At 42.5% G+C, this 21,758-nt stretch overlaps 2 protein-coding genes across 2 annotated transcripts; both read left to right on the top strand.

The window, feature by feature from the left end:
• Positions 1-19: 19 nt before the first annotated feature.
• BDB00DRAFT_930649 (Ion transport protein-domain-containing protein) lies at positions 20-10,274 on the top strand (the record flags this gene model as incomplete). The annotated part of the gene is made up of 29 exons (XM_053129011.1): positions 20-1,992; positions 2,085-2,225; positions 2,297-3,005; positions 3,099-3,267; positions 3,363-3,719; positions 3,800-4,138; positions 4,220-4,315; positions 4,415-4,569; positions 4,742-4,831; positions 4,897-4,920; positions 4,993-5,083; positions 5,177-5,318; positions 5,397-5,636; positions 5,759-6,623; positions 6,684-7,053; positions 7,128-7,181; positions 7,267-7,343; positions 7,423-7,471; positions 7,544-7,584; positions 7,672-7,769; positions 7,840-8,026; positions 8,115-8,225; positions 8,318-8,394; positions 8,472-8,550; positions 8,633-8,890; positions 8,966-9,060; positions 9,128-9,492; positions 9,673-10,077; positions 10,154-10,274. 29 exons carry the CDS (start codon positions 20-22, stop codon positions 10,243-10,245), a joined length of 7,749 nt encoding a protein of 2,582 aa, XP_052977459.1. The 3' UTR covers positions 10,246-10,274.
• A 419-nt stretch (positions 10,275-10,693) lies between these two features.
• Positions 10,694-18,183, top strand: BDB00DRAFT_834196 (proteasome stabiliser-domain-containing protein). Its single transcript, XM_053124319.1, has 21 exons — positions 10,694-10,758; positions 10,833-10,954; positions 11,039-11,296; positions 11,375-11,674; positions 11,750-11,960; positions 12,059-12,181; positions 12,274-12,338; positions 12,421-12,511; positions 12,594-12,650; positions 12,734-12,924; positions 13,009-13,570; positions 13,663-14,699; positions 14,774-14,828; positions 14,909-15,841; positions 15,935-16,002; positions 16,081-16,230; positions 16,324-16,549; positions 16,633-17,111; positions 17,199-17,466; positions 17,539-17,790; positions 17,902-18,183. The coding sequence occupies exons 1-21, from the start codon at positions 10,731-10,733 to the stop codon at positions 18,018-18,020; spliced, it is 5,595 nt and encodes a 1,864-aa protein (XP_052977458.1). The 5' UTR covers positions 10,694-10,730; the 3' UTR covers positions 18,021-18,183.
• The last annotated feature ends 3,575 nt before the right edge of the window (positions 18,184-21,758 follow it).

Below are 21,758 nucleotides of genomic sequence, written 5' to 3'. Positions count from 1 at the left end.
CTTTTCATGTTGACTGCAAATGAAGCCTCAAAGCAAGCCGCAGCTTCCATCCTATTGCAGTACATTTCAAGTTCATCAGCAAGCGCGTCGCCGCTCACAACACGATGAACAACAGCGTACCCGGCCGTCAATTGAACTACGACGCGCGTCTGTGCTTCCTGGTATCACCAACAGCGCAAGCACACAGCATCTGCAGCAGCTGCAAAGTGGTCAACAAGACCAGCAACAGCAAGCACAGCAACAGCCTCTAGTACCGACGATATACCAGACACAACATGAAGCTCAAGCTTATCCGCCCTTGACCAAAGATCGGCTGGAAAGGAAAAACAAACTGGATGTTTTAATAATGGGACGCAGCGCAGCGGCAGGTCAGCACCAAAGTATTCCGCGACGACGAAGCATCTCCAACGGCTATATTTTTCGCCATCTGTATAACGAAGATAATGCACCCATGCATATAACGGGCCATACAGAAGTGGACGAGCAAGAACAGCTCGAAAGCACACAAAAGTCAGTCAACCCATACTTCATGGGCGGCAACCATTCGTCAGACATAATCCAAGGCACCACGACGGATGCCGGCTCACAGCATCATCTTTATCATGCACGTGATTATGCTAGTGGCACAAACGATGCGCATAGCTATAACAGAACCAGCAACGTAGGCGATAGTCCAATGATGATCCGTGAATCGAGTGAACAATCTTCTGCTGTCGGCTCCCCTTCAGGTCGATTTCAGTCAGCAGTGTCAGGTACACGATTTAAGCAGCAACAACAACCCCCGATACGGAGACCTAGCGGAAGCAATGCATCCAAGGTCATGTACGAGTCCAGAAAGCGTTTGTCACGATTGTTGAAACTGTCTACGGTTGCCCGTGCCAAAAACATGGCTACCAAAAAGCATCCTGCATCATCAATATCATCAAAAGGCGTGAAAAAATCAGCCGCTACAGCAGCAGCAATTGCCGCGCGCGCATCCTCAGCCTCGACGACAACCGTTCGTTATACATGGAGAAACATGTTTTGCATATTAGAAGGCATGGCCTGGCGTGTGGCTGATGCACGTAGTTGCGAGCCACAAGATGAGCGCATGCCGGTTCAGGAAATGACAACATTGGCGCAATATATAAAATTGGCTGGCGTATATGCGCTGGAGGAATATTTGATCCATGAAAACGAAGAGATCAACAGTATCCAGCAGCAGAACCGCCGTCGGTCCACTGAATGTTACAGCAGCAAAATAAATGCCCCAGCACAGCGGCGATCCTCAGTTGCTGTAATAAGCAATCGTATGGATACAGCTAGCGAGTCGCAATGCGCAGAGCAATCGCCCTATCTAGACGGTCCACAGCTGCATCCTTTGGAGGATCATCTTGCTGTGAAATCACCCAGTATCGAGTCCACATCTGATCAGTCCTCATCCACTGGCTTGTTACCTCAGCAGCAACATCGAGAAAGTAATCGGCTAGGGAGTTTGGGCAACATCTTCCCATACCGACCACACCAGCACAAGCAGAGTAATGGCAAACACCGTCAGCACCATTATCTCCGGTCCAGCTCAACACGCGAGGATGCAGAACTAGGTTCCCCAAATTCGATCATCAACTACGACGATGAAGATGAATACCATAATCACCGCCCAGGAATATCACCAAATGAACGTGAGCAACAGACACAACGCAAGCATGGCAGTGATGAACAAGAAGATAATACTAGTTCAGGGACTGGTCACTACAGTGACCCACTTTGTGGTAGAGGTAGTGTCGCTAATAAGGCTAAACTTGCACGTCCTCGCGACTTTATACGAAGAGTGTCGAGTTCATTCTCGTCCCCACGAGCTAGCTTCTTAGCTCGTGTATCTTCTGGGTCTTCTTCACCTTCCGGATCCTCGGACGATGCCAGCCCAGCAATTCGGTTTGAAGGATGGTCTTTATGGACGTTCGGACCGACCAGTGATGTTCGCCTTTTTCTATGGAAAATATTAGCCGCCGAGTAAGTGAAATTCTTATTATTTGTACTCTGCTTCTAGGACTGGTCTTGAGACCCCAGACGTGTATCTAACTAAGTACTGTGTAAATGTTTAGCTGGTTTAATTTGTTCATTTTGGGCCTTTTGTTCGCCCAATGGGCTATTCTTTCATTTGTGCCGATCACAGAGAATGCCCACAAGACGAATTTTGCACAACCCTATCAATACCTATTATTAGCTATCAACATCATATACACGTAAGTGATTGCTCTCTTGTGAAATAACTTTGTAAAAAATGTTATGCTGATATGATTTATTTTTTTCACAGCCTAGAGGCCATGGCTAAAATTGTAGCATACGGATTTATAATATCAACGCCATCCAAAGCACGACCGAGACCATTCAAAGGTGTGATTAGCCGGTTCATAAAATTGCTCAACTGTATGGGTATTCGTCGACGAAAAAGACGCTCGGCTACTGCACACCAGCCTAGCGCGGACTATAACTTTCCATCTCCCTCACGACAATCTACCCAGAGCATCCCATTCATATCCACTAGTAACGCACCACCATACTATGAACAGCTTGAAGAAGACAACAACGGGAGCGACAGTCAGCATGCGCCATGGTCGCCTGTAGGCTCGCCTCCTGTTGCCGATAATAATAATCAGTTCCTTAGCCGTCGCTCGACGTTCTACGATCATCAACAGTCTGAGTTAGGGTCACCTGACCGCGAAACGATCCCTTCTACTGTTATCAACCGAGCCTCGTCGTTTGCGATAGAAAGTAGTAGTCATGGCTATAGATCGACACCCCGTGTGACAGCCACTGAATTGATTGACGACGAAGAAAATTTCCTCAAAATATCCCACTGTGCTTATATTTACAGTTTGTCCAACATACTCGATATCGTTGCTATCACGGCTTATTGGATCGATGTTGTGCTCATGGTGTCTACCAACGAAACGTGGTCGCTATTCAAAGCACTTGGGGCAACTAGGATCTTGCGTTTGGTGGTGATAACAGAGGGAACAGCAGTAAGACATCTCTCTCACTAAGTTATTCTCTAACCGAAAACCGTGGATATTAGCATAATACTGTAGTTTAAAGGGCAAATGGAATACATATAGGTTATCATTGAATCCTTGAGCACAAGTTTTGCTATGCTTAAAAATGTGCTCGGATTCTTTATATTCTTTTGGGTCCTCTTCTCTTTGATTGCTTCGTTTGTTTTTATGAATTCGTTCTCTCGCCGATGCGCAGTTGATCCTGGTAGCGAGACCGATATGTATGCTGGAAGTACGTTTTCAAAAGTCATTTCCCTTTATCCTAAAATATATGTTCTTCCACATAGATTCTGATTGAAGGCAAAACTTCTCTTCCTTTTTCCCTAGATCTGACGTTTGTAGAGCCACCTGTTGCTTGTAATAGCTATATAGACAGCGAAGGCAACATTGCAGGAATATTTGATCAATACTCTGCAACCTACATTCCGTATAATGGCGCTGATGGATTCACATGCCAACAAGGCCAAGTGTGTCTCCAAAGCGGTGGAGCTCAGCCTGGATGGGGCTACATTAGCTACCATAACATCCTTTTCACCATGCTGAACGTATTTACGGTGATATCGACCGAAGGTTGGACAGACTTAATGTACCTCAGCGAAGACAGCATTTCCACCACAGCGGCTGCCATTTATTACTGTCTTTGTATCTATCTCATGACATTCATCATGGTCCCCATGTTTATTGGTAATGTAATCAATCTAAGTAGTAAAAGAAGCTGTCAGTGATGAAGAAATAAGAAAGCTAATGCAGCTACTACAATATAGCTGTGATCACAAGTTCATTTGCTAGCGCTCGGGGAGACATGCGTCATAGTGCTTTTGCTACAGAGAAAAAGACGCGGCTACTGTTGACACGAAGCATAACTGTGGCCGGAAAAGACGGGAAAGAAAATGAAATCGACCCGAATGAAGAATGGATTTATGGAGGCGGTACAACGAATACAAATGTACGCGTGGGCAGGACAGACATGTTTCGACGCTGGATTGGCTCCATTGTTTCGAAGCGTTTTTTCCCAATCATAGGAAGTACGTTGGTCGCTTGGAACATGATAACCATGATGTTTTACACTGCCACTGAAACGGGTGATAATTTTACTGTCAGAGGTAAATAATACATTTTATAGTTCTCTGGCTATGTTAAGTACAAATAATGACAAACTCTTTATGATTCTTTTTTCCATGAAGACTTTGCAGAGCTTGGATTTACGATTTTGTTTGCAATTGAAATTCTGTTACGCATAGCAGGATCTGCGAACTGGACTCAATTCTGGCGCTATAATCATATCCTTTTAAATTTATGTTTTTGAAAGGATGAATAGGTCATTTTTAAGCACTGCTGAACACATCAGTCTTTAACCATTATCGTATTCCTGGAAACACGGAATAGGATTGATTTCTATATTGCAATAGCCTCTAGTGTGAATGAACTGCCATTCGTACGTAACAATAGGCTGCTTCATCGATATCTTCAAGTATTCGCTGTTCTTCGGTCGTACCGCTTAGTATATCTATTTCCACGCATTTTCAAATTGCTCGTAAGTTTTCCAGACGGTTGTATGCATTAATAGTGTTAAAAATAGCTAAAAGTTGTTGCTTTTCCTACTATTATGTAAAAAGTCAAACGTGATAGGTGATGGTCAAGGTATCATCAATTTATCATTCTTTACATTTTGGGTGCTGTGTTTGCTGTGCCCTATATCCATACAGCTTTTTGGTGGTGATTTCACTGCATCGGGTCCAGATGCACCGGAAATGCGTTTCGATACATTTTATCAAGCATTCATTGCATTATTTCAGGTATAACCCCTCGTGGAAGTATGAATATCAGGTTGATTTTATATACTAATAATGAATTTGTGCAGATCATGACTGGTGAAAATTGGACGGTAAACTTCGACTATTTCAAAGTAATATTCCATTTTTACTGGCTTTTTAATGCCCTTGTTTTTATTTTATAGGATATTTTGTATGATGCTATGCATAGTCAATCACACGTGTCAATCATATATGCGGCAGTCTATATGTGTCTAATTTATTTTGTTGTCCACTGTAACTATTATTATGCATATCTCTTAACTTTTTCATGTTGAGTACACAGCAACAAATGCTCACTAGGAATATGAATATGTGTGCCAATCATAGATCTCGTGTTGAATCTGTTTATTGCTGTTATTATGGAAAATTTCGATCTTGATGAAGACGAAATTCGGCAAATCCAGATCAAGAAATATATCCGGCAACATCGATGGCAGCCAGAATACTTTAAGCTCGACATGATTAGTCAGTACGTTGTTGTTAATTCAACTTTTCTAGTCAACGGTTCAAAAAAAACAGTAAAGATTAATATGCATATGCTTTATAGAACGCTACTACCGATTTTTGTTAAGCAAGATCGACGCAAGTTGAACATGTCTCAAATGCCCCAAAATTTGATTGCTTCTGTGACCCAGGAAAAATTAAAAGAGTTTTTAAATATGGAGGTACCTGAACCTCAACTATCGAAAAGACGGTCTTCTGTGGCTAACGATCAAGGATTGCTGCGTCGATATAATTCCTCCTTACCGTCCCTGGGTCGGTTTAGCACCAGGAAAGGATCCGCTATGTAAGTAAAGCAGATACATAGTATCTTTGAGGCAGCGATAATGGCACTGCTATCATAGTATAATTCTACTCCACCACTTTATGATGCGTTCTGAAATAAAATTCAATAACAATATATAATAGCTCTGCCTTCAGCACGACTAGCACCGCAGCAGTCAGCGACGAGCCTGACGAATCAGATGAACCACTTGTCAAGTACGGCGACGAATACGAAATCAATGTAGCCAAAGAAAACAAGGCCGTCATTGTCGAGAACTTGAATGTTTTTCGCACTTTACTCTTGTTGAAAGAAAACAACCCACTACGAAGCGCTTCAGTCCGCATGTTACGATCGCGCATTTACAACGCAATGATAGTGGCTCTGCTCTGCGTCAGTATACTGCTTGCCATTGCTACAGATGAAAATCTCCGTACATACAACCCAACAGCATTCGGCATTGAAGAAACTGCTCAATGCATTATGCTTGTCGTATTTTGGCTCGACGTCCTTTTCCATGTTACAGCTGACGGAATTTTGGTTTTGCCAACATCATACTTTCGCAGTTTATGGAATGTACTGGATGTGGCATTCTTGACCTGTCAAACTATCGTTTTGGTTGCCGTTTCCCGGTCAGATCTATTTCAGCAAGCACAATATTTACGTTCGCTTCGGACACTACGAGCTCTTCGTATTGTATACTATGTTGAAGGCATGCGCGTTATAATTCTGGACCTGCTGCATGGATTGCCCGTTATTCTGGACGCTGTGCTGCTTAATATAATAGTGTTTGCTGCGTTTGCTATATACGGGTGCTATATCTTTAGCGCTCGATTCACCAAATGCAACGATGATCATGTCGGCATGCGCATGGAATGTTTTGGTGAATTTAAATCGCCAGACACGGATATCATGATGCCACGCAACTGGGACAATCCATACAAGTACTCTTATGACCAATTTGGCAACGCTCTATTGCATCTTTTCGAATGTGCATCGGGTGAAGGATGGGTAAGGAATAAGAAACTGGAAAGTTGACATAAAAGATTAATTTGGTTCTTCTCCTTGTAGATCTTGTCATTGTTCTCTGCCATGAGCGTCTCAACAGTTAATGAAGCGCAACCGCGGTTTGACTGGCGATCAGAAGCATCATGGAACGCTATCTACTATCTTGTGTTCATGTTTGTTGCATCCCTTTGTTCAATTCAATTATTCATTGGTGTCATTTTGGAAACATTTAAGCAACGACGCGGTATATCGTCTTTAACGAACACGCAGCGACAATTTCAAGATTTGCAGCGACAACTTTCGTTGATTAAGCCTTCCAGAAAAGCAACAAGACCAAGAAATGGGTATTTTCGGGCACTTTGCTATGACATTGTCATTAACAAAAAAGGCGCGTTCTCTGATTTTATTACCAAAGTGATCACAGTTCATATCCGTAAGTAGAATAGCATCAGGCATCCTGCGAGTGATGAATTGTTTTAAAGATAAGCATTGACTGAATTATTCTAGTGGTATTTGCGTCGGTTCATTTGCATCAATCCGAAATGCTCGCGAGTATGCAAGGTAGGAGTTAAAAGCGACTATACAATGAGGTTTTACCATCCCCATAGATGTTAATCTTATGAAACATGGCGGACGGGTGGAGTAGATATAATTAGCTACACGTGCATTGGTATATACCTTCTTGAAACGGTGATCAAAATGACCGGTTTAGGCATGCACAAGGTACAGGCATGGATGAATACGTCGTATCCTCATTTGTCAACAAGTCATCTTTGTTAACTGCTCTATGATGTATTTGTAGTGGATGTCTTCAAAATGGAATATTTATGATGCAACAATAAGTATACTAGGTAAAAGGACGAAACATGGATTAACAATTCAAGTAGCAAATTTCATCAACAGTTTCTATTTTCTTCTGATAGTGGTGGCTCTTACCATTTCAAGAAATGCTATAAGCTCCCAAGTAAGAGCAATAAGTAGAAGCAACAGTTTCTAATCATGTTTTTCTAAGCTAAAGATTACTAATATGCTGAGCATTGTAACAATACAGTTCACACTCCAGCTTTTGTACAGCTTTTTGCTTGTTGGCATTGCGGCTCGTTTTGCCGAACGAAACGAATCCCTAGATACCTTTTTACGATCAGCCAAGTAAAAATTTCGGAATAAAATGTACAAGTTTAAGAAAGCAACGATACTAATACTAACAATGTCTACCTAGACGTGCGATTCCAACCGTCATATATGTTACCGGTGCGTTTGCCATTGTCATCCTTTGTTTTGCGGTAATTTTGCAGGAGTTATTCGCGACAACGCGATACGGGCCTTACGGAAACAATCATGCCAACTTTCGTACTCTCGGCAATACATTGCAAACTTTATGGAGAATTACCACTGGTGAAAATTGGGTAGGCAAACACGCAGAAAATTTGAAGGCTTTTATATAACCTTTTAGCATGTGTGTAGGACTTTTTAATGCATGACTTTGCTGTACAGCAACCCAACTGTGTTAATAGCGAGGACTGTGGGTCACCAGGCGCTGCCATTACTCTCTTTGTTGTGTTTTACATTGTATGCACATATATTTTCGTAAACCTGTTTACGGTGGTGAGTACTTATGTCATTTGCTCAGATTTCATACGGCAACGGAGGTGATATGAAAAACAAAGACCCTAAAGGACAGTCACCATATATAATAGGTTGTTATCAACAACTTTTCGTTTACATTTGACAACCGAAATCAATTTACGCTGATCACTCGTACAGATCTCAGACAGTAAGTTTAAGACACGAGTTTGGATTCAATGATGTATTGATAAAATGAGCCGACTCATACTTCGAAATTGAAACCAGTTATAAAGAAGCATGGGCCCACTTTGATCCGAAGGCTACGGGATATATACATAAGCGAGATGTGCCAGGTTTTCTGAGGGTTTGTATAGTAAAAATATTTTAAGCTGCTCTTGGGGTCCTCATTTCTTTCTGTTGAACCGAGATATTATCCATATAATTAGGCTCTGGAAGGTGTTTTAGCTATGCGCATTTACGACGAAGAGCATAGTATCAAAAGTTTACTGGATGCGAGCAATGAAATGGACGCAGATGTGGCAAATCTAGCATCAGTTCCTACAGCGACAAACAACCTGGAGTTCGCACAGAATAATATTTTGGGTGAGCGCTTCTACAATGTTCAGGCTGTGAACCGACAACTAGCAACTATGGATGTTGCTGCGGTACGAGATAACAAGAGGCGTTATACGTTTGTGTATCAGGTATGCAGCATGAAAAAGACAAGATCAAAAAGCACGAGACAAGATGGCATTTATTAAAGCGGTAATTTTCTACAGAAGATTCTCTTTTCGGCCGGTGCTCGAGGTATCGCGTTCCATGACATGCTTCAAATCTTGTCTATGCAGCTAGTGGATGTTTCCAAATCGCTCACGTAGGTTTCAGACTGCTGCATGTTGTTATTACATTTACTAATCGATAATTTAACTTTAACGAGCTAGCTTTGATGAGTTGGTCAACCACGCACGCAAACAAGACAAGGTGGCCAAAAGCCTTGCGAACGAGAAAGCCAAAAGCTTAGTTTCTATGCTTGTCAGGCGGCATAAATACTTAAAAATGCGCGAGCTATTCCGAGAAAACCAGTTTAATAACATGAGCATACTTGGCGAGTTATTTTCACCTGCTGGTAAAGTGCCATTGAATCTTAATGACCCATCCGAGAACCAAACACCGGGTCGTCGCAGGGAATCAGAAGCTTCTCGACATCAGTATCGAACAAGTAGTCTGCCTCATGCTCGACCACTAGCAAATATTGCAAATGCCAGCGCGTATCAAGAAAAGATTCAAAGAAAAGAGTCGCCAGAAGGTAAGATGTTACCCGATATACATATCAATCATCCGACAGCGTCAAACATTTCTCAAGCCTCTTTGAGCTTTAAACCGCCTTTTCAAGCACTTAAAAGCATTCGAAAGCTTGATGAGTCACAAAACGGCAATTAATAAATGCGACTAATGAGGTAACTAATACAAGCCTTCTATGTACCAGTTCCAACCATTGTGGTCGATCAACCTCATCCACCGCCACCACCACAGCAACAGCAGAAGCAACCGCTCTATCTTCGAAGACCACCGCGGCAACCCTCTCCTGTAACACCTAGTAGTAGGGAAGAAGTGACAAGGGAACAGACACCTGTTCTCGAAGGAACAGCGTCTCCATATTCGCAATCTGCATCGTCTCTTGTCCCTCGGCAGAGTTTTGAACCCATGTCACCTACGAAGCGGGCTTCCATCAGCTCACTATCATTACCTGTAACTGCCATAACCGAAGCTTTTTATGATCCGTCTATCAGCTTATTTACACGATACTATACATTGGATGCGCACGTCGATATGCCTGAAGCAGACGCAACCGAGATTATGGATGGGCTAGTGCATAATAACACTTGGGCCGGTAATGATGTTTCCTTTTCTCACACAAGTTACTTAACATAAACAAGCTGGAACTATGACTGAAGCTTTGACTCTAGATATGCTGAATTCAGACCATCAACAGCAGCACCGTAGTAGCGCAGATCATTTCGCTTCCAGCAAAAGATTGGGAAAGCGTCCGGCAAAATAGCTGTTATGTATTAATTTACTTATTTTGACCATAAGTGGGGTGCTTATAAAATAATCAATAAAGTTAGCGGCAGTGTACGCGTGTGCATACTCTTTACGTCTGCATACGACATGAATGATGGTATATCCATGTAAACACTTACGTAATGTATAAAACGATAAAGAGCCGTTGCAGCAAAGTTTATCGCTACACTGCTTGAAAAGGAGGAATTAGTTGCAGTGCAACCGAAGATCGGAATGATGTGGAATATGATGTGTCAGGACTATATTTATGACAGAAAGTCATAATTGGCACATATCCATAGCTGCAGCGCACTATGCTTAGTAACGAAGTAGACAATACCTTTGAAAACATCTATGCATTACGTATGCGCACTGACAACGTTTTTTGAGTTTCAAATTGGTTTAAAATAGGTTGAAATTAGTGCGTGGCATATTTGACGCGTGTACCTTCTTTTAACAATTTTGCAAACATAAACGATCGACATGGCTAGCAACGAGCTACAACTTCTCGGTAAAATGAAATACTCTTGAACGGCGAGCAAGTTTCCTGTTTGCAAGATCGCTAAATCTCCATTTCTTTTATAGAGAACGTTGAGCTCAAAATAGCAATGTGCAACACAGATGCACAGCTGGAGCGATGCATCAACCTGTTTCTTGCTCCTGTCCTGTTGAAACTAGCCAGTCCTCATGAAAAAGTGCGACGCAAAGTATGATACTTTCATAAAAATGAGACATTTGGAGGGGAGAGTTAAGAATATAGTGCGATAAAGCTAAAGTACGTTTTTTAAAAGGTGATGGAATTACTGTCGCATATCAACAGACGGGCAAAGCTGAACAAATCCATCAAGCTACCATTCGACGCGCTATTACAACAATTCATGAATGATGAGCTGTCAGCTATGGTCAAGAACTTTACCATTATCTATCTAGAAATGTGCGTCGACAGAATGGATATCGACGAGACAGCAAAGCATATCCCAAGTTTACTGAAAGGCATTTCTCGGCGACCAGAACCTCAGCGGGTCACCATTTTTCACATGATATTACCGGTAATTCAGAAAAAAAATTAAAAGGAGTGAATTTACATTCAAGTTGATTAACGGATGCATGGGGTTATGATATTCAAGGCCCTTCAAAAATGGGACATGACGGTTGAGGGACAAAAGAAGGCGCGTGAAGATGTCTTTGGATTTGATAGCCATCCGGAAGATCCGACGATGATACTCCGATTCTTTTTGGATTTAATGCTATATCAACCGTCGTCAGCCAATAGCAACAACGCAGCAGCATCATCATCATCATCATCGAACGAACTATCATCGCAGCCGCCTACAGCAGTCTATGCTGGATTAAGTCCAAACGCTGTTAATGTCATTACTAATAAGGGCAAAACCAGCTGGTCTCACCAACGTCTTTCCAACGCTAAAGTAGGTGTTTTTTTATTCAAAAAATAATAATAGAACATATCTGTCAAGATTAGACTAACTGTATATGATAATCAGCTTGGTGTATTGAAGTTCGTATTGTCCCACGTGTTTACGGACGACGAACGATTAAGTATTCTCATCGCTGGTGCATGTGATGCAAACCATGAAGTCGTCAGCACGAGTGAGGATGGGTTACGACGATGGACGGGCAGTGTGGATTTGGAAAAGGTTCAGGTGATAAAGTCACTGTACAACTTGTATTTGGGAACAAAGCCGACAAACACTGGTAAATTAAAAGGGTCTGGTGCCTTTTAAAGATGGAGGCGGGTGGACTATAGTGGTTTGTGATGTATTTTTTTAACCACTCGGTTTCGATTGCTACAGATGACCGAAGAGCAGCAGCGAGCACGCCTGTCAAAGTACGAATATTGAACTATTTGTCTAAATCAATCGCCGCAACGAACATGGCTGCACTTATGGTACAAGTCGTATTTGATGGCATATATGGTAATTGCAGGCGAAAAAGGTCTTCGCTGATGAACTTGATATCGTATTTTTCTTATCATACTTACGCAATTCATATTCTGACGTTCTGCTAGGACCACTATCCAATTTGAAGCTACGTCGATCCACTATGTCATTTCTACAATGGGTCGCCAGAATGGTACATATTCTTACTACTAATGTGAAGATTCAAGATCAATCAAAATAAAACATCGATACTTGGGTAATAACTAAAAAATTAGGCGGACGCAAAAAGTATTGCACCTATTGCACCAATTATGATCTCCGGGTTGCTGAAGTATATTGATCAAACGGGACATGTGTCAGGCCATGGTAAGTTTTGATTCATGCTGTGTCACCTTAAATACATGTTTGGTAATACATTAATGATTTCGGATCTGACGAAATTCTATAGATGCTGAAAGCATCAAAGGTTATGCTTACATTGGTGTTGGACTGATATGCCGAAAAGGTGAGCATTAAAAAGAAGAAAAAGGGCAGAGCTGGCCGTTTCTTTTTATTATTGTTTTTTTATGACTAATTTTTTGAGTCTAGTCCCTGCTGCTGCTTTGAAGAATGTTACTATCCTGCGCCAATTTTTTGAAAGCCTCGAAACCGAGCAACCTGCCGTTCGCACTTATGTACAAGATGCACTTTCATCCATAATTGATGTATATACCAAGCTTCCTGAAGACTCAGTTGTCTATAAGGACGTACAAGATATTATCCTTGATAGTGTTCAAAAGGTCTATCTCCATTTTACTAAAGTATATTTACTCCTATGGTTGCAAACCAATATGCTGACGATCCAGTATCAAACTTTGCTGTAGACGAATTCTTATTCACGCTACATGGCGCTTAAGTACGCCAATGCTGTCTATCCATTTTCATCCGTGTTTGCTCGCTATGTATGTCTGCTAGGCACCTCTGCCGGTGTTACCAAACTTGAAGTCAAGGAAGAATCCATGCGCGGCCTACATCCATTTACTCAAAGCGAGTCCGGTGTCCTCTCCAGTGCCAACGCAATCGTCCCTCCTTCAGCCCTTCCTAAATTCCATGATTTAATAGTCTATTTGACAGAAAATCGACCTAACGATCAATATGTCTACGATTCAAAATCGCCCGTCATCCAAGGCTATCCACTTGAAGTTTACTCTGAAATATTACGATTTGCGCGTGTGATTTTGGTTTTGGAAGCCAATCCAGAAACGATCTTGATCGACGAGTATGCCGAATCCAAGGTGGACAATGGAATGTCTGATGACCCGGTGGTGATGGACAATTTCAAAAAGTATTTGGTTGACAGCTGGCTGGGCGGTGACCTTGAAAAGCGTAGAGCTGTTGAACTATGGATGAAGTTCATCGAAAGCTCCTTAGATCAAAATCTTAAAGGTTAGTATATTCCATCGACAAACTACGGACTTGCTATACAACAAAAATCTTGCTTTCTTACTTAATTTACAAATTTTATTCAAATTGTCCAGATCCAGTGCTGCTTTCAACGGGTGCCAAATGTCTTTTGGAGGTAGTGTCGCTGGGCCCACCAGCGATTGCAGGCGCGTTTCAAGGAAGGCTAGACTTTTTCAAGGCTTTAATCTTCTCCAAGAAGCAAGACGCGCGTGATACAATGTCTCGGATTTACGGCATTATCGCTACGGATCCATCCGTTACACAAGACGCCATCCAAGAGCTGCTTTCAGAGCTCGTAGGCATAGCGGACAAGAACGCCGCCACAAACAAGAATGGCATGGGAATTGAAAAGGTCCACGGCGCGTTGTTGACCATTGGCTATCTGATCAGTCGATGCAATTACAGAGCACGGCCGCTTAGCACTGATGTCGTCCGCCAATGTGTCCATTGTCTAGCGTCTTACTTGGAAGGTGCCCCTGGTGCAGTGTTTAATATGTTGGCTGCGGCCGCCTGCCTTGGCCTTGGAGAAATTGGTCGAACGCAGCTTTTGGGATTCTTGACTGTAAAACGAAAGCGTGATAGCGATGACGACGACAATGACGATAAAGATAAGAAGGCAAAAATGGACGTCGACAGCACCGGCAATGCGAACAACGATCCATTATCTTCACAGGACTTGGCGGAAAAACTGGCTCGTTTAATCAAGACATGCAAGGAACCCAAAGTACAAGAACAAGCTATCTTGACGCTCGGCCAGTTATCGATTCCGTTGCCAAGCGAAAGCACCGTTACAAGTTTAGTCATTGATACACTATTCGCTTCGGCTGATACAAAACAAGTCGAGCTCTTCTTTGCTGGTGGCGAAGCTTTGTCTGTGGTTGCATTCGGCTGGGATTCCCAAGCAATGCAAAAGCACAAAGATATCGACGATATGGCGTTACTTCAAAACTTGGATCGTTCCGATTATCAAAAACGGACTGAGTTATTCCAAACCGTCATTGAAAAGATTGCACGGGTTTACGTTGTAAGCGACCGCGCATGGTATAGAAAGGCGTCGTGTATATGGTTTTTGTCTATCTTGAAGTTTGGCAAGGATCAACCTCTTATTCAGGTATGATAAGCAATGATTTGTTTATTAGCAAAAGCAGAATAAGAATATGTTACTTACTAATAAGTGTTGATTAGAACAATTTGGGTGTGCTACATGCTGCATTCTCAAGACTTATTGCTGATAGAGATGGTAAGTAGTCCCAGCATTGATTGCATCACGGTCACTGTAGCAGCCAAACAGCACTGACACATCAACATTTCTATGTTTAGACTTTACGCAAGAAGTTGCCTCCAAAGGTTTGGGATTGGTGTACGAATACGGCGATGCCAAGATCAAAGAAGATATGTTGTACTCGCTTGTTGGCACGTTCACGGAAGGACGAAGTATCCAAGCACAGTCTGTCACCGACAACACTGTTTTGTTTGAAGAGGGCGCTCTGGGTACTACCCCTGACGGCAACTCCATCACCACCTATAAAGAATTATGCTCGTTGGCCTCTGAACTAAACCAGCCGGATCTCATCTACAAGTTTATGAGCCTTGCTAACCACAATGCCATGTGGACGTCACGACGTGGTGCAGCATTCGGATTTCAAAACCTCATGAGCCTGGCTGAAAAGGAACTGGAGCCATATTTACCTCGCTTGGTACCAAAACTTTACCGCTATCAATTCGATCCGAACGGTCAAGTAAACCAGACAATGAAAACCATCTGGCGATCATTGGTGAAAGACAACCAGAAGGCGGTTGACAAGTACTTCGACGTAATCATGGAAGACATTTTGTCTGGACTTGGTAGCCATCAGTGGCGTGTACGTGAGGCTTCTTGTGCAGCAGTGACCGATCTAGTTCAAGGTCGACAGCTTGCGCAAATCGAACCCTATCTTGAACGACTGTGGAAAATGTCTTTCCGCGCGTTGGACGATATTAAAGAATCTGTTCGACGAGCAGCAACACAGACATGCAAGCAGTTGACTAAGTTGACGGTGCATTACTGTGATCCTACAGTTGTATCCACTAGTGACGGTGTCAAGGTTATGAGCATTGTCATGCCGTTCTTGTTGGAGAAAGGCATTGTTTCTGATGCAGAGGACGTGCGCAAATTCAGCTTGGACGCTCTGTTACGTATTTGCAAGACTGGCGCATCCTTATTGAAAACCTTTGTCCCTGAAATTATCGACACTTTGCTGCAGTCTTTGTCTTGTAAGTTTGTTGCTTCAGATTGGAATCAATGTCTCCCAAAAACAATTGCGCCTCTTCAATAATTTAACCAAACTCATCTTCTCCCCTTTCAAGCAATGGAGCCTCAAGCGATGAACTATCTTACTTTCCATGCAGATAAATATAATATCACTCAAGAACAGGTAAAGAACGAGATCTTACAAAAACGGATATGCTGAGCGATTTGTACTTACACGCTGTCTTGCGTTCCCTGTTATAAGCTCGATAGTGCTCGACTTAGTGGTGCTAAAAACTCACCTATGATGGAAGGAATCGAGCACTGCGTTAATCAGATCGACGACGATGTTATGAAGGAGCTTTCACCTCGTATAATTAGCATTGTCAAAAAAGGAACTGGTCTTCCCACAAAGGTATAATGTGAAACCAGGAAGGCATACTCATTTATTGCTCAGCATTTTTACATGCGAAACAAATACTGAATGAATGACTTCTTACTATTTTAGGCGGGCTGTGCACGGTTCATCGTGACGTTGGTGATGAACCGTCGAGGAGCGTTTAAGCCTTACGCAGACACATTCCTGAAGACACTTAGTGGAGCTATCCGATCAAAGAATCCTGTTATTCGTAAAGCATTTGCCACGGCCTCGGGCTATGTATGTCAGCTGGCCACATTCGACAAGATATGCTCCTTCGTTCGGCACTTGAAGAAACTGTATATTGAGGACACAGGTACAGAGCCGGTCATGTTTTCTTTTCAAATTACAAAAATATATAAGAGGCTAGCTTACACTTCCTACGTTTCCCTATAACAGATGAAGATGCACATTCAGCCAGTGCGCTCACAGCGGCAGATATGACTCGATTTGCCACAGACCGTATGAATGCTGTTGCTTCGGAAATTGTTCCACTGATCTATCTTGGTGAACACGACCCAGATGAAGGTATTAAAAAAATTTGGGCTGCTGCTTGGGAGAACCTGACATCCGGCACACGCAGCTTGGTCACGATCCATGCCGATGAAATTATCGATTTTGCCCAGCCTCTGTTATCATCCCCTTCCTGGGCAACGAAGCAGACAGCTGCCTTGGCAATTGCCGACATGTGCAAAATAGGAGGCAAAGCAATTGCTCAGCGTGCAGATAAGCTTATGCCGGTCATGGTGTCAACGCTTGCAACACGATCATGGACTGGCAAGGAGCACGTTTTGGAAGCCTTTGTGCAACTGTGCGTTTCGGCGCAAAGCTATTTTGAGGAACAGGGCAAGGAGCCCACACTCGATGAAGCTGTCAAGGTATGAGATCGTACTCGATCAATATGGTAAACGTAATTAGACTACATACTCAACCAACGCTGTTGTATACTCCCAAACTTCGGTTAGATTATGGTCCGTGAATGCAAACGTAAAAACAGACTATATCAACGGCACGCTTTGGCGTCCTTCAAAGTGTTTGCCGACACCTTCTCTGGTCGCGTCGATATTCTAAAACAAGCGCAAACATTTCTTACGGAGCTTTGTGAAATTGACGAAGACGAAGCAGCAGAAGACGACGAAAACGACAATGCAAAGCCTCTTCTTTTGATGATCAAGGCAAATGCATTCAGAACCTTGGTAGCTGCGTACAAACCAAAAACGTTCATTGATCATGGTAAGTTTGTTGAGAATATTTGAGGCTACTTTTCACAGAAGAACTAGTAGATCTAAAATATTCTACTTATAGCGGAGGACCAACAAACAGAAAAGATCTGCCAGACATTGATTGGCAATTTGGAGGGCAATGTATGGAACGTCCAATTGTCCATTTTGGAGAGTTTAAAGCTGTTTTTCGAGCGTGTCGACTCTCAACATGTGAACGACAGTTTGCTAAACCGTGTTCTTGACACCTGTAACGCTCGCCTGAACGATCTCAAGTATTCTGCGATTCGAACAGCAACAGTGGACGTACTAGATGCACTTGTTTCGTCGTGTAAATGTAAGCTTCGTTTAGATTGTAAAAGTGGTACAGAAAACAATGAGCAAGGGCCCCGAGGTATTAACATATGCTATACCGATGCTCATCATTACTCTTCTTTATCTCTTATAGTATCTTCTGAGCAAAAGTCCAAATTACAAAGCATGGCTGCCTCTAGTCTACAAAAAGAGCCGTTAGCCGTCTTGAAAGAACGATTAAGTAGTTTAAACAAATCGGTCGATAACAACTGAGCAAATATTCCCAAACTTCGATAATAAGCTTTTCCCAGCAAAGCCATCGATGTCTAATGTTTTAGTGTATGCAATAAACACATTCTGCTCCTGCCCGTGGCAGTTCATTTGTCTTGTACATGGTTCTGGTTTAACTACGCATGTGAAACAAGAACGTGGAAGCTTTTACATATACTCTATCGATCTCCACTATTAGCAGTGTTTAGACTACCTTATTATATCAATAACATAGCACTCTCGTAGAAAGTTTTTATCGATCCACGCTAGCAGCTTAAAGCGGTTCATAGGACCGCTGAAATTTCCCTGGCATCAGCCTCGGGTAAATATAGTTCCGGAGTAAATTCCCTGGCATCCTTCGGGAAAATTGATTACCCGGGAATACCTATACCACCATGCACCAATTTTTTTTTGTTTGTTATAATTATTTTCATCCTTGTTCCTATTACTACTTTCTCGTACACGAAATGAACAGTGACATTACCATTGATATTTTTTCTGGTGGAGCACCGATCAACCCCATTACCGGTGATGCATTTCGTCTTCGTAATCGCGGCAACACTGGTCATCCACAGATTCGTTCAATTGCGGAAGGCACGTTTGACGAGGAAAGCACTTACGAGTGTACTGATTGTTACCAGGCCAAACCAGGACGCCTGTTCAGAGGCGCAACAAAGCCTTTTAGGACTTGCTCCCCTTGCCGCTTTGAGCGAACGCCTCTAGAAATCGTTGCTTTGGACGATATGCTGCAGTTGGATGAGTTGCATGAGGTTTACCCTGCTCATGCAGATACTGACGGAAGCGAGGTATGTGTAGCTTTGTAATAGACCAATTGTATTCTTTAGATAAGTAACCAATATTGTTGCAGATTTATGCATTTCATGGTTATATCTGTATTGAACCGTATATGGAGGCGATGGATCCAGCTGATTTAGTTGAAAGGATATTGGAGGAAGTGCACCGATGCGACCAATACACATATCTTATTAAAAATATTGGAGATCCAGAGCTCTCGACAAACATTTCCTTCGGAGCATATTGTCACAGATCCCAGGAGATACAACAACAGACGGCCGAACATCTCCTTGTACGCATGAACCATAGGCTTCCAGCTTTTGAATGCTATGGTCGCGTAAAAGGCACTATTAAAAAGGAGCTCGGCTATATCGAACTTAACATTCGCCATCCGATTAATCACGATCGAGTGGATTCAGATCGAGAAACAAGACGAAATGCTGTTCCCATGGTTGTAAGACAATATATAACCGAGCGAGCAACAGAACGGGGTATCGATGCGTCGACTTTGTACGAGGCAGTAAAAACAAGGTATCCTGACATGACGCGGAGCCTCACGACCATGCAGGTATATTACTGGTGGTCGGTAGGATTCCAGTCAATGTACCGCTTGCATGACGACCAAATGATATCAACTCGCCTGCTTCTTCGAAGATACAACAACATTGGTTTTGTGGAGGTATGTGATATGATAATTACTAATCATCAACCTTCTCTTTGCTTTAAAAGCTAGAGACAGATAGAATCAAACGTAGCATATAGAATCTTATACACTTAAATAAAAATTAGATGTTTTGGAGACGAGATGATCATGCTGTTGCTGTTGGATTTATCACTCCATTTTTTGAAAAGTTGGCATCATGCCAATACGTTGAAGAGTATTACATCGATTCGACGTTCAAAACCAATCGTGCGGGCTGCGAGTTGTTTGGCATCGTAGCAATGACCAATGGCGTTGGATATCCCATTGGGTATCTGGTCTATACTTCGTTCGAAGGAGCACCAGAACTCACAAGAACCAACACATTGGCAGCATTCTTACGAAGACTAAAAGACTTCGGGCTAAATCCTGGTTTCGTGTTTTCCGACAAAGACAGATCTCAGATCAATGCCGTTCAGCAAGTCTTTGGCGAGAGTTATTTACGACTCTGCATCTGGCATATTGCCAAGAGCATAAGCCAAAAGTTAGGCGAGAATAAATCCACAAGTATTCCAACATACAATCTCCTAGCAGCAAGAACCGAGTTTGGCTTTATTGGTGACGACTTCACCCCATCAATTGGCGGTCGTAGAGGTGTCATATGCAGAAAAGAAGATCGAGATGCTATCATCGATCTCGTAAGAAAGCACTACAACAGACACCCATTGATACCTAATGGTAGTATCCTATACTTATATATTACTAGCGGATTAGACCTGTCGCTGCTTAAGTTCACGCTCTTGCTTAAATGTTATCGCTCTACATTTGTTGTAGGTAATCAATACGAAACTGCCAATGAAATCCACCAGAGTGCTGCCAGAGAGGTTTACGAATACTGCCGCGCCAGGCGATTAATTGACGCTTGGATATATATGTACAAGCATTGGTATACATACAACCAATGGCGTTTGTGGGCGCGTAGCGTTGTTCTAAATCGGATTCCGTATGGCAGAGCCAACAACTTTATCGAAGCACACTGGAAGGTTCTTAAATGTAACTACCTGTACAGACATCCTCGTGCTCGCTTGGATATGCTTGTATACGTTATTTGCGACAAGTACTTTCCAAAAGTAAAAGACAAATTCAATAGCTTGACGGTTGCTGGTAACGAGCCCACCAAATGGGCGTACAACTTTGTTAAACACTGGAATAAGGCGTATCGTACACCAGAGAACATACAGGCAGATCGACTGTACTTACCTTCTATTAAAAATTGGACCTGTGGCTGCCCGGCTTACCTACAAAACCGGTATCTAATCTGCAAGCATCTAGTCCAGCGTTCTAATTACCAACGACTTGCAGCTAGAACATATTTCATCTTGCGACAAACCAGTGTTCCGTTTATTTCGTTTAGACCGGTATATATATATATATTAAGAAATCGTAGTGTGCTGTATTTTTTTATGTAGAAGGATAAATAACTCTTTACTGCTTTTAGTACACCAACAACGTTTTTAGAGACTTGGGATTCGCTAACGACAACGACAATGACAACAGCGATACCACAAATGCCAGCATCATCCACACTACAACTCCTGCTGCTGCTACTATCACTACTATCACCACGACCTCGACCCGCACCTCTGCTACTGCTAATCGCAATATTGCTCCTGTTACTCCTCCTCCTTCCCGACAAAGTATCATCTTTATCAGTGATGATGAATCAACAACAGAAAGCGACCTCCTTTCTCTTCAAACTGCAGTTCTTCCAGATAGGGAGCAAGAATCGCGCAACTTTGAAATAGAGATGCAACGGAGCCGGGAGCGTCGACGACGACTGGTGTTACAACTAGAAGAAGAAGACAGGCGTTTTGATGAAGTTGCTGATTTATACAGAGCTAGCATAAACGAACAGCAACGCAACCGGTTCAATCAGCAACTATCAGGTGGCCACATCGACGAATACCTCAGTGATGTAGCCCAATTACGCCGCAGACGCACGTTGCCCACCACTTACCGCGAAACAAATGCTAACACGCGACATGCATAACTATGGTTGCCATCTTTTTTTCCGTATACAATCCCACTTTCCATGATCTCTTTCTTAAACCTTTTATTATAGAATATTCTGCTTTTTTCAATTTCTTGTCAAACTTTTCTTAACTTTATTCATCTCTTTTTCTCACCTATAAAATACCTGTTTTTAAAAAAAACGCGAAAAAAGGTGCATGGTAGTATTGGTATTTCCGGGTAATCAGTTTTCCCGAAGGTTGCCAGGGAATTTACTCCGGAACTATATTTACCCG

The sequence above is a fragment of the Zychaea mexicana genome (genome assembly GCF_025766255.1).
Source record: "Zychaea mexicana strain RSA 1403 chromosome Unknown BDB00scaffold_61, whole genome shotgun sequence".
NCBI classification, from domain to species: domain Eukaryota; kingdom Fungi; phylum Mucoromycota; class Mucoromycetes; order Mucorales; family Lichtheimiaceae; genus Zychaea; species Zychaea mexicana.
This window is presented reverse-complemented; position numbering and strand designations above follow the sequence as displayed.